This window comes from Solanum tuberosum, unplaced genomic scaffold (genome assembly GCF_000226075.1).
Source record: "Solanum tuberosum cultivar DM 1-3 516 R44 unplaced genomic scaffold, SolTub_3.0 scf00404, whole genome shotgun sequence".
NCBI lineage: Eukaryota > Viridiplantae > Streptophyta > Magnoliopsida > Solanales > Solanaceae > Solanum > Solanum tuberosum.
Genome location: NW_006239353.1, coordinates 370,334 through 383,679, shown reverse-complemented (window position 1 = coordinate 383,679; position 13,346 = coordinate 370,334). Strand labels below are relative to the sequence as shown.

At 35.8% G+C, this 13,346-nt stretch overlaps 1 protein-coding gene across 2 annotated transcripts; it reads left to right on the top strand.

Annotated features, from left to right (window-relative positions):
• The first annotated feature begins 648 nt into the window (after nucleotides 1-648).
• On the top strand, nucleotides 649-12,955 carry LOC102586898 (39S ribosomal protein L41-A, mitochondrial). Of its 2 annotated transcripts, none has more exons than XM_006363234.2 (4): nucleotides 649-751; nucleotides 3,104-3,278; nucleotides 3,638-3,702; nucleotides 12,558-12,955. In XM_006363234.2, the coding sequence occupies exons 2-4, from the start codon at nucleotides 3,134-3,136 to the stop codon at nucleotides 12,630-12,632; spliced, it is 285 nt and encodes a 94-aa protein (XP_006363296.1). In that variant the 5' UTR covers nucleotides 649-751; nucleotides 3,104-3,133; the 3' UTR covers nucleotides 12,633-12,955. The 2 variants fall into 2 exon arrangements, with proteins under 2 accessions (XP_006363296.1, XP_006363295.1); XM_006363233.2 differs by lacking the exon at nucleotides 649-751 and adding an exon at nucleotides 1,288-1,474.
• Nucleotides 12,956-13,346: the final 391 nt, after the last annotated feature.

Genomic DNA, 13,346 nt, shown 5'->3' with positions numbered 1-13,346 from the left:
TGTTTTAGTTTTTTTAAAGAAAAAAAAGCAGCGATTTTTAATTTAATTTAATTTTTTTTTTTTTACAAAATCGCTACTGTGGCAGCGATTTTTAATAAAAAATAAAAAAAAATTAAATTAAAAATCGCTGCTGACGCAGCGATTTTGCCTTTTTGGTTAGAATAAAAAGTGATGTGCCCTTTTGGAATTTTTGACCATTTTTTTTGCCCTTTAGGCTCCGGACTCTTATAAATATCTGCATAACTCTAACTATAACTACCAAACAAGCCCTTAACAGCATGATTCAAACACATTTAAATACTTCAATTATAATTAGGTAGTTTTCCAAAAAAAATTGAAGAGTTTTTGCACAAAAAATTCTAAACTTTAAGACACAAAATAGTTTCTAAGACATCACACATGATAATGTACAGGGCCTCAACGGCCCAAGTAAAAATGTTACTGGGCTGGCATTATTTCTGTTGGGCCTCTCTACTAGGTCCCTTTTATGGGAAATTTCATAAATAACCACTATAATAAACTTAATTATGATTTTTAGCTATAATTTGCATATTTACGGGTTATAGTTATAGCTTACTCGTTTGTATAATTTGGAGCTACGTTTGTATAATTCGCTTACACTCAAAACAAAACATGTGACATTCCCATTTTTGGGCTTTTTTCTCTCAATAGCCTGAAAGCCCGATAACGCCTACTTCAATCCCTTTGGAGCTGTCTTCTTCCACTGGGCAAGCATCCTCAGCAGATACTGGTAATTATTTTACTTGATTTCCATTTTTATATGCTGTTGTGCTTGAAATAATGGTTGATTACTGATATATATAGTGTTTTGTAAGCAAGAAATGTCTGGATTTTTTCTTTTTTCGTCAAATTCTATACGGTTTGTTTAGGTTTATGTATTTTTCTTTTGAAGTAAGGAATCTAACTTAGAAAACTCAAGATATGCGGTATCTGTAATGTGCAAAATCTAGCGATGTTCATAGTATTGTTTGAAGGATACTGAATAGTTAAAATTAGAATAAAATGTTAAAATGAAAAAATCAACCGAACCGAACCACATATGAAATTTCGGTTTCAATTTTTCAGTTATTTCGATCGGTTTCAATTTCAAATTTCAATATTTCGATTTTTTGGTTCGGTTTTCATTTTTTTAGCCAAGGAAACTCGGTTAATCGAAAAACCGAAATTATATATATATATATATCCTATTTTACACCCTTAAATCTTAATTAAGTTACTTCAGTCTTCAGCCCATGCTCCAGCCGGCCCATAGCCCACATTTGTGGCCCAAATTCCAATCAGAATTGAAATCCCTAACTCCCATCTCTCAACTCTCGTCAGTCGTCTCTCATCTCTCAGCTCGTCGTCCGTCGTCTCTTAAGTTCAGGCCAGCCGTTACCCGCTGCTCAGTCCTCCTCGCTGAGTGCTCGCATTGGCCACTGCTCAGTGCTCGCTCGCGAGTCGCGCCTCGAAGGTCAGTGCTCATCGCGTCCCAACTCTCATGTTGAATACTTATATTGAATTAGTCAACCTCATACCTTAAAATACAGACCACAAGACATTTAAAACCAGATCATATTTGAAACTTCATGGAATCTCAAATTTGTTTCTTTCTGCTGCTGTCTCATGGACACTGGTTGCTGCAAATTCAATTTGCAATGCTGCCAGTGCCTGCTGGTTGCTGCAAATTGCAATGCTGCCTGCTGGCAGCTGGACTTTAGTTTGTAACTCTTTTTATCACATGCATGTTTTTATTCCCCTAATGACCAGTGACCACTGCTCTCCTTCAAACTTGTATTTGTATTGGTCTACCTAATTTATTCTTGAGTGGGAACGACATTCTTTTTGGTGCCCACTATGAGTTACCGGTACATGAAGGGGTGTAGTATAGCAGAAAAATGATCCTCCAACTGCACTTAAGAAAAGGAAAGAAAGGGCTGTGTATTTGCAATGAATATGTGCATAGAGTGAAAGGATGAATGCTTCTGATTCTAAGTTGTCTGCTACTGTGAATGGGCGTAATTGTGAAGCAGTTACCCAAGTTTGGTTGGCGTTATATTGGAAGTTGGCTTAGCTTGTTTGGTGTTATAAGTTATAACTATAATAATGCTCTTTGTTTGTTTTTGGGTTCCTTGTATCTGGAAAAAAAAAGTGAGACGTACTTAAAACATAAAAAAGTGAACAAAAGCGATTGAATTTTGAAAATGTACCACTATTTATTAAATTTGGTTAAACCGAAACCGAACCCAAATTGTAATAACCGAACTGAACTGAATTTATTTCAATTTGGTTTGGTTTCACATTTTTGCCAAACCGAAATTTACAAACCGAACCGACCGAACGCCCACCCTAATGAGGAGGTTTTTTTTCTTAGTGGCGTGTTTAGCACCAGGGATTTTCCCACTGACGGAGCTAAAAGATAAGTAAGGGGGTTCAATTATATCCCCTTCATCCGAAAATACATGGTATAAGTAGGGCAAAAACAAATTTATACCCTTAACAAAAGAGAAGCTTCTAGGTATACGAATTTGTTTTAATCCCTTTGTTAGAATTCCTGGCATTGTGCCCCCAAGGTCTAGCTCGAGTGGCAAAAGGTGGAGGATTTGTGGCTTAGGTTGCAGGTTCAAGCCCCACACCATGCAAAGCAAAGCCTGGTATTTAAGTGGAGAAGGGTAGAGGGGCGGGCCCATTATCCACCGAGTTTAAAAAGGCTGTGATTGGTCCAAAGGGCGGGTCACAGACGGATTTCTCGGTTATAAAAAAAAAAAAAAAAGAATTCCTGGCATTGCCTCTGGATTTGCCTTGTTTCCATATTTCCTCGTGACATGCTAATTATCTTTGCCTTGGGATATTGGGGTGATCATTGGAGGAATAGATTGCTGTGATGGTGCTAATGGGTTAAAAAGTCAATGTTGATCACGACTTCGAAATTAAATCTTGATCATATGCAAAGATATGATGTCCTTTTTCCACAAAAAAAATAAATTTAGAAAACCAGTGATTAAGGGTTAAAAAGCAAAAGTTGCTTATAACTTCAAAGATTAAATCTTGATCTTATGCAAATATATAATATCCTTTTTTCTTTGTATTTTGTTGTCTCTAGGCACAATTCTTTTAGTTGGAAGACTATACAATGCCGCTGGGACTGTTATTAGGTTTAGGGAGATCTTTCAGAAGAAAGCGTACTTCATCTCTTGATATTCTTACTACAAAAAAGGTTCCTCGGGGCTTCTACAAGGGAAAAAATTGCAAGCCTACTGGTTTTCACACTCGCAAAGGTTTGAAATCTCTATTCAAGTATTGTGAACTAGGAGTGCTATTCTTTTGTCTTTTCTCCCTGTTTGAAACAGGTTTTCTATAGCTTTATGTAAAAAGATTATGTGGTTGTAGTATCAACATCTGACAAGTTATTAGGCTACAGCTTAGGGGCTTTATATTTCTTGTTCGCTTGGCTCAGACCATGTTTGTCTAAGTTCATAATTTATCCATGATAAAGAAGTAGAATTACCGAATTCCTTCTCTTTGAAAGCTAAATATTCCAGCATTTTCTGACGCTGAAATTCAACAATTAAGTCACATAGAAACACACAGACATCTAAGTTTATTTCTAATATTAGATCGTTCTTTCTTGTTCCAGGTGGTTATGTTATTGTGCAAGAGAAGCTGCCTAACTACGTAGTTCCAGATTTGACCGACTTCAAGGTACTTGACATTGACTGAACTCTTGACTAATCATATTTTCTCTGATCAATTTACTTTTCGATTGCTCACCTTCCAGCCTTTCTGCTTGATGAAGGGCAATCAAACTTAAAATTATAATAATTCACTGTTCCCATTTACATTCATAAAGAGCAGTGTTGTCAAAGGCACACTTAAGCCATAAAGTGAGTCTTACTACATGTTGAGCGGTTCACCTTGCTTTATGGGCGCTTTGTTGTCGTCATCAAGGCTCGAAGACATACTGTACCTTGACAATGAGTGTAATCCTGAAAATGTGACACTAAACAACTGATATTTCACTTCATTATATTTTCTTCCAAATTTTTAGTCCATATACTTGTTGTTTCATGCTTATGATTATTAACCTTGGACGAGGCATACATATTTGAAATTTTTCTCCATTTGTGCCTGCCTTTTTTCATCAGAGGCAACACTCTTTTTGCTTAAAGCCCCAAAGGACCTTGTAGCTTTTTTGCGCTTTTCACTTTTGATAACACTGATCAAGAGTGAGAGCCCGTTTGGATTGGCTTTAAAAAAAAGTAGCTTTTAAGTCGAAAAATAAAAAATTAAACTTAAATGACTTTTTAAGTCAAAAAATAAAAAGTAGGGGAAGTCCTACCTTTGGTTTTTAACTTTTTTAAGTCATTTTAAACTTATTTTAAGTTATTTCTAACCTTGTCAAACACTCTCAAAAACTAAAAATGACTTAAAAGTAGGTTTGACCAACTTTTAAGCCAATCCAAACATGCTCGGAGTTTTCTGTAAATAATTTACTAAAATTAAAAGAGGGCCATGTGCTTTTATTCTTTTTTTACCCGTGTTTCCACCTCTGGTCTTATCCCGTTTTACGTTATACAGTTCTGCTAGAACTTAGCAAGTTGATTGTATTCTTTTGATCTCTTTATCCTTTTTGCCATTCCAAGATTCTTTCTTCTGCAAGGGAAATCAAGCAGACAGAAAGAGAGCAAACAAACCACTTTCCTCCTCATCCCATTCCCACCCTTGCTTAAGGAGGGAATCTCTGATTTTAGTATTTGAAAGCAGTTCTGGAGGTGGATCACCAAGTTGGGCCTAATTCCAAGTTACAGATTGAAGGCCCAGATGTGGCAGGCCTGGTAATTGCTAATAATTTTCAAGAGGACACAACGGTAGTCCAGAGCACCTTTGACTTTATCGAAGACATAACAGCTCAAGTGGCCATGAACGACAATTCTCAGTTACCCGAGAAGAGAAGCTCGCACGCGACGGTAGCGGAGAAATCAATTGAGTTAATGGGGGAAAAGGAGTCGCAGATAGTGGGAGAGGAGGCTGATAGTCAACTGGAAAGGAATTTTGACGTGGGTGGGGATGATCGAATCAACAGTGGGGTTACTACTCGAAATTCTGAAACAGAGTTAATCAACTGGGAGGTTGACAACTGGGAGGTTGATGATGTAGAGCCTCTAATGGTGCAGCAACAACTCATAACTCAGGGCAAGGAAAAAGAAGCATCCAATTGGGTGCAGCAAAATCTCATTAAATTGGGGAAAATTTTTGGGATTGATTTCCAAGGTCATGAAGAGGAAGCCACAGAACTTCTGATGCAAATAGACAGTTGCAGACAAGCAAGAAAACTGGAATCGTGTAGTGAAATTAAAAAACCTAAGACTAAAGGTGTATAAGAATTAAAAAACTTGGTATGTTTTGATGTCAAATTTAAAAGTACAGGGAACAGAGGAAAGGGGAGGAGTGCAAGTGCTAGTACTTGATGAATTTTAAACTAGTATCTTGGAATGTTAGGGGACTTAATAATTTAGAGAAGAGGAGGCTAGTAAATAGCATGATATGGGGGTGGAAGGCAGACATCATATGCCTTCAAGAAACAAAACTGGAAGGCAATGTCGTAGATTTAGCCAAGCAGGTCTGGGCAGGAAGGTGGATCAAAATTTTTTGAAGTCAATAGATGTCATTCAACTTCAAATTGATAATTTGAGGCTTGGGATTGGTTGTATCCATATTCTAGCAGTTCAAGCTTGAAACCTTATGGGTTGAGCAAGCTTGAGGAGCCTGTGATTGGACGTTGCCAATTTACACCTCTAATATGAACGAACTCCTTGAAGGGACAGCAGATAGTTTGCAAGTATGAAAATGATTTAAGACATAATATGTAAAAGAACAAGGAAACGACAAGAGTACTAATAAGCAAGAAGCACAAATATTCCTACATTGTAAAATTACGGAACAACTTTGGAGAATGTTCATTAAACATAACAGGAATATCTTGGACAATGCCTGGATGGATCACTGATGTTCTACACAGTTGGGAGGAAGCCGGTTCTCATGGAATTGACAGGTGTAGATGGAGAGTTGTCCCAGCTAGTGTTTGGTGGACAATTTGGAAAGAAAGAAATTCCAGATGCTTTGAGGCTGTGGGCAACTCTTTGCATAAGATCAAGTTGAATTGTCTCTTGATTTTTTGATTTTTTGGTGTAAGCAGACCTACTCAGAAGAATTTGTTGATATTATTGATGTTAGTAGCATTTAGGATGACAGTTTATCTTTTAATAGCCGAAGTGCATTTGTAAATATGGTTTTAGTACAGCCTACATGCTGTTTGTCTATTAATACACAGAAGTTACCGGTTTCAACTTTCAAAAACAAGAAGAAAAAAAAATACTAATATGGGAAAAACCTTAATTCGGCGATCTCTAGCAATTAAGAGTATAACAAAGTTATTTTGTGAAAAAATAATATAAAAATTTATTGTAGGCCTGTCATTAAATCAACAAAAAGTTACTGAAAGCTAAAAGTTAGCTGAACCTGTTTTTTCTCTTCAAGACATCAGTAAAATTCAGACATTTTCAGAAATGAATATATTTTCTTGTAAGGGATTTACATTAATAATCTTTTAATATATTTATGTTAATTAATAATTTCTTTAATGTATTTTTAGTTTTTCTTTTAACTATATAATCAATTTGATACGATTTTTTTAACACAGCATTTGACTATTTTTGTTTGTAAAAAATTACCACAAGTCTTTTTTGTTTTATTAGAGTTTGAAAAAGGAATTTCCTTTCTTATAGTTATAGGTAGAGTTATTTTATAGTAATTATGACGAAATAGCCTTTCGTTCTGCCAACAAAGAAGCCATCCTTGATCCCATTCCTTCCTTGCTGAACTGCCTCTTTTCGTCATTCAATGATTCCACCTTCCCTTTCTACAAAATACCTAGGTGCCCTCTTTTCCAATAACTAAATTAAAAATGACCAATCAAAACCCTATCTAAGTAACGAGTTTATTCAACTCATTCCCTAAATGCCATAAAAGGTATGTACAAAGGAACCGACATAGTGTAGAGAATAGTGGTAGAAGGTATACAGGAGTTGCCATAATTGTTGATTTAAACTGGGATCATCTTGTATTTACCCTAGTTATGATTGAGCTAACTAGCAATACACAGTATGAGATTACATGGCCTATGGTACTTGCTGATGATATTGTGCTAATTGACGAAGCTAGCGAGAGTGTTGACATTTAGCTCATACTTGGGTATCCTAGTTATGTTTGAGCTAGCTAATAATATACAAGATGAGATTCCATTGTATGCTATTTTCAAATGATATTGTGCTTATTGGCAAAACTAGAAAGATTGTTAACCAATAACTCAAATATGGAGATGTACTAAAGAGAGCAAAGGTTTTAGAATAGGTACCAGTAAAACTATATGCACTGCACTGGAAGTTTAGTCAGGATAAGAAAAGTAATTTGTGGCGAGACAAGCCCGAAGCTGCAGTGCCTAAATGCAAACTAATTCAGATACCTAGGCTTGATGTTCCAAGATGAAGATGTTACACAAGTAAAATAAGACGGTACCAGAGTGCTATGTAACACACAGATAAAACCAACAATGTTTTGCTAGTGAATATTGGTTTTATAAAGTTCAAATACCCACAAGATGAGTGTCACAAAAATGTGAATATTAATATAGATGTATGGTCATTACAAGATAAGGCTTAAAATGATCACATTCTGCAACAGGTGTAAGTAGCACATGTGGAGGAGAAAGTGCGTGTTGCTTAAATTGATTTGGTCATGTCCTACGTCAACCTCTGGATGCATCATTTTTGTAGAGGTGAAATAATGAAAATTAAATGTGTTAGAAAGGGACAGGTTAGACCTAAAACAACATGGAAACAAATTTTCATGAAGGACCCACCTTCTCTTGTAACCCATGTGGATCTAGCTTAAAATAGAGCATAGTGAAAGTAAAAGATCTATATAGCTATTCTAATTAGTTGGGATTACGTTTTAGTTATGTTAGTATGTTTGCTTTAGCTCCAATGTTCAGTAGGAGACTCTTGGTCCATTCATGTTAGTACATTTACTTAAGGTTCAATGTTCACTTGGAGCCTTTTGGTCTTGTTAGAGTTTTATATGCTAGTTGAGATATATAGAACTTGTAGTGTCAGATAAGCTAATTTTTTTGTGACGAAACAGTAAGGATTCATATAGCCAACCCCAATTTCCTTGGGGTTGAGGCGTAGTAGTAGCTGTTTTGTCGTAATATATTTCTCCTGAACTTGAGAGTCTCAGAAAGATAGTGGTGTAGAAAACAGGGTAATAGATTGTAGAAAAGGATTTAAAATAAGACTCTTGAGGGGTTGGCTATCTGGTGAGGATAAATTGTGGTGGACAGGAGATGACAAGGGAGTGTTCAAAGTCAACAAATCCTACAAGTTGATGGATCAGACAGATCAACAGTGCTCAAGTTGGCCTTGGAAGCAAATATGGAAGAGCAGAATCCCTCACAAAGTCTCCTTTTATGTTTGGTCAATGGCTAAAAAAGCAGTCCTTACACAGGACAATGTTATGAAGAGGGGGAGAACCTTGTGTTGCAGGTGCTTCCTATGTGGTGAAACATCTGAGACTGTTAACCATCTATTTTTACATTGCAAGTACACCCATCATCTGTGGAGAATATTCCTAAGCCTCAAAGGCATCTCTTGGACAATGCCCAGGAAGGTGGCTGAGGCATTACTATGCTGGGAGGAAGCAGGTGTACATGCTAAGGACAGAGGTAGATGGAGAATTATCCCGGGGGCTATCTGGTGGGCTGTTTGGAAAGAAAGGAATTCAAGATGTTTTGAGAGCATAGAGAACAATGTGCAGAAAGTTAAACTAAACTGCATTTTACTTTTAGTCTTTTGGTGTAATCAATTATACTCTAATGACACTGTCTCTATTATTGATGTGTTAGACTCAATTTAGACGTAGAGAAGTGAAATCAGGAGTACACTTGTATATAAGGTTACAGTACGACCCATGTATTGTTTTGTGATATAATACAAAGTTACCAAGTTCAAAAAAAAAAAAAGTATTTGAAAGCAGTTGCCTCCGTGTTCATATGTTCTTAGGATGTCTTGCTTTTGGATTTGATCATCTATAGTTAAGTAGTTCTTGACAAATAAAAGATCTAGGAAACTGAAGAGAAATGGGTCCAATGTTCTTTTCTTTCCCCTTATTTCTTTCAATTCAATGCTTGCCCAAATGTACAACATCAAGTTTCATCCTTGCAAAACCAACTGGAATAGGTTTGCACGTAAGTCCTATCTCCCTTTAATGGACTTCAAGTCCTATTCAAAGTTTTGGGGTCCAACAAGTCGGATTCCTCCCAACTCTTTCGTAACTAGGCCTGAATTCTATTAATTATATTTTGTTCCAATGCTGTCTTAAATTAGTAATTGGCTATCAGACCACCTAGCTTAAAATAGTTTTATAGTTTGAAAAGGCTGTTTATGATAATGATAATAGTACTTCTTTTTTTTTGGACAATGTAAGTAGCTAGTATATTGAAAGGAGAAATTTCCCAACAACAAGCTGGTGCTAAGTCTATACAAGTATTAGGAGACCTTCCAAACAAAACAAAATGGAAGGATTTCTCCAATGAAAAACCTATGCTTGCAGGGAGCAATGGGTGCATGTATTGGTAAAAATTTATCCACATCGAATGTTTACATCAAACCAATAAAGTTAACCTTATCAGTTAACAATTAAGGGAAAATACATATCACTTAACCATGGTTAAGTGTTAAATATGTACGTGAAAGACATGTGTCTTGCATTTATTGATTTGGTGTAAACACTTGGTGCAGGTAGTATCTACCATTGGGTTTTCTCCCAACCCAACTAACACTCCGAATACGCAGACTGCACCTCCCCAATAGCCCATTTTTATTCCAATGAACCAAACATCCAACAATAGAAGTATACCCACTGAATAATCTTGTATTATTTAATCTGCATATTATTATTCCGAGATAACTTGTTATCTACCAAACTACTCCTAAGAGTTGTAATAGGTCTTAAAAGTGCAGCCCACAAGTAGGGGAAGAGCGCCAATCATTTTGGGAGCAATGGGTGCAGTGTATTGGTAAAAATTTATCCGCGTCGGGTGTTTACATCAAACCAATAAAGTTAATCTTATCGGTTAACAATTAAGGGAAAATACATTAACCATGGTTAAGTGTTAAATATGTATGTGAAAGACATGCGTCTTGCATTTATTGGTTTGGTGTAAACACTCGGTGCGGGTAAGCATTTACCCAGTGTATTTTCTCCCAACCCAGCTAACACTCCGAATACACTGACTGTACCTCCTGCTCCTGGATTATGATCTGCCTTTACATCAACAATAGCATACCTAGGGTGATCCCACAAATGGGGTCTCAAATGGGAAGGGTGTGTGTGCGCTCGCAGACCTTACCCCTACTTTGCGGGGATCAGGATCTGCCTTTGCCAATGAAAAGAAAGTTCTATCAGTAATTTTCCCAAATATTTGCTATATTAAACATATGTTTCTATCAGGCTCAAAACCTAGTTTTATCGTGTCTTTCATAATCTAAAAGATGTCATGTAGAAACTTTACTCACCTTCTTTTGTTCTTTTCAATTTGTGGGAGAGAGAAAGGTAAAAGGTTGTTATGTAGCATACATATATATACTGAAGGATAACAACTTCTGTAAGTACTGTTACATTCTACTGACAGTGCCACAAACTGTGTTTCTTCTTAGGACAGCCTAGGAGTTCTTATGTCTCCTAGTCTCGTACCTTTGGATGGGTGATATCCTAATTCTTGCAGCTTGTTCTGTTTATGGTGATGAGATGGAAATGTGTAGAGTATCTTTTTTTTTTGAGTAAGGTAACTTTGTATTAAAACCAGTACTTAGGTAGTACTGAAAAAAACCAATTTACAAATGGAATTGATACAGAATATACCAGATATGAAACCAATCCTAAATGGTGCCTAGGACATCTAGGATTTGATTCAGTGTCACTAGAATACAGTTTAGTGCACCAAAAACAGAAAAGCAAAATGCATTTTAGCTTAATATCCTGTACTTAACTCCTCCTATCCTCAAAACATCTTGTGTAGAATATCTCTGTATGTAAACAATCCTTTCTGTTATGCTGGACCTGTATGTTGCAATTTTGTCATTACTCGTCTAGTTTTCCTTCCTTTTTTTTATTTTTAAAATTTTGGAGAAGTAATTATCTTGTTTCTGCACAGAAGGCCTTAGTGATATTATACAGACCAGTATATAAATGATCAGTCATGTATAAGAACTAATTATCATTTCTGTTGTTCACACAGTACTGGAATCACTCATTTTCAGCTTTATTTCTATCCATGAGATGATTAAGAAAAGTATATGAAGTTGGAACTTGATTGTAGTCAATTTGGAATCTGGTTATCAAAGTAATAGATGTGTTATTTCACTCGTTCCTACCTTTATTCTTTTTCCATGATGTATCTTGGATGAGCTAAAAGCCTTACAGAGTAGATATGAATTATGATAAAGATGTTTTACTAATTATAATTTCTATTGTTCACATAGTGACCGAAATCACTCACTTCCAACTTTATTTCTATCCAAGCAATGATTAAGAGAAGTATATAAATTTGGAGCTAGATTAGTCAATAGGGAATCAGGTTATAAAGTAACAGCTGTTCTATTTCATTCATTCTACCTTTATTCTTTTGTCGTATCTTAGATGAGCCAAGAGCCTTAAAAGAGTAGATAATGATATAAATGCTAAATACATTGGTCAGCTAGAGGTTGCTAGTTTCGTAACTTTTACAAGACACTCTGTTAAGATAACACTATCTTGGTGTATTATTAATGAACTCTTTTTGATTATCTAAAGAAAATTGTATATAATTTTCAGTCTCTTCCAGGAAATACTTGTCACTTGTGATTTCCGTTGGGCCCACCAGCCCAGCACTTGCTTAGATCACCACCTTCTTATGATTTGTATTTACATCCATTCACTTTCTTTTTGTCCAAAAAGTATCAAATATTTATACATTCTTTGGGTAATTCCATCACGTTTATCTTTTCCTCCAAGTCTTTTAAAATTTTGAAACAGATAGTGCTTGAGGCAATTTCTAGCCAATGGATTAGGGCATGGACTTTTCAGCATACCCCAAAATGAGCTTAATTTTCAGTGATCAGATTGCACTTTCTTGTGTTCTGTGGTGCTGCTGCTTTCTCTCCTCTTAGCATTCAATATTGGAGGGAGTTCACTTTCCACTATTTTCCAAGATAGTGCTCCTCGTCTCAGCTTCTCTGGAAATTATAGTTGAATATACAGAGTTCTATAAAGAAAAAAACATAGTCTATAATTTAGGTAAAAGAAACTACTCACTCTATCTAGAGTGTTAGAAAAAGTTTCAAGTGTTCACTAGATCGTAGAGAATGTTTATGAAACTTGTGACTTTTTCATTTACTTGATTTCTGTGAAGTTGATAAAACCTCGCGATTGAATAATTCCTCTCTTTTCTCTTTCTTTTTCAGCTGAAGCCATATGTATCCCAATGCCCGATAGGAACTACAAGTGCAAGTACGGAGGCAAACAAAACTGCAAAATAAGAAAGAAAGGAGAAAAATGATGAACACTTCCTCCCCCTCTTCAAGGATATTTAGGTTTTCTGTGTTCATTTTCTAGCTTAACATGAAGACAACGACTTGTTTGATCCGTTACAACGTCTACTTTTGTTGGGATAAAAAAGTTGTCTTTTTCCTTTTCCCTTTTTAGGTACTCATCTTTTTCATCTAAACATGTCATGGGTGACATGATCACTCTTGTTTGATGCCTTTGTAGATTAACTAGTTTGGTTGAATACCCCTTTGGACCAGAAAACGGCGAGGTTGTTAGGATGGGAATAATATCAGTAGGAGGAATAATTTTTGCAGCTTCAAAGCTTAAAGTTTAAACAAAAGTATCTTTGCTGATTAGATTACATCAAATAAGATAATTAAAGGCACAACCTTTTCTGCAAAAAAAGATACAAGGTGTGATATGGTAGGTGCACTAACTGTCTTGTGCTCTTCTTTTACAAATATTCCATTTACACCAGTGTATTATTTTATTGAAAATAATACTAGAGAAGGAAACACAAGTTTTAATCTGAAGTGTCCTCAATGTATATATTTTCTTGAAATATAGACAAAGGCACTTGCAAATTTGGACAGGTTTTCATGTGGAGTTCATCCATTTCATTCGGAAAGCTATGAACTAGGTCAAATACGAGATAATTTGCTAATAAGAATGAAATAAAAATATATAACCAACGGATTTAAAAT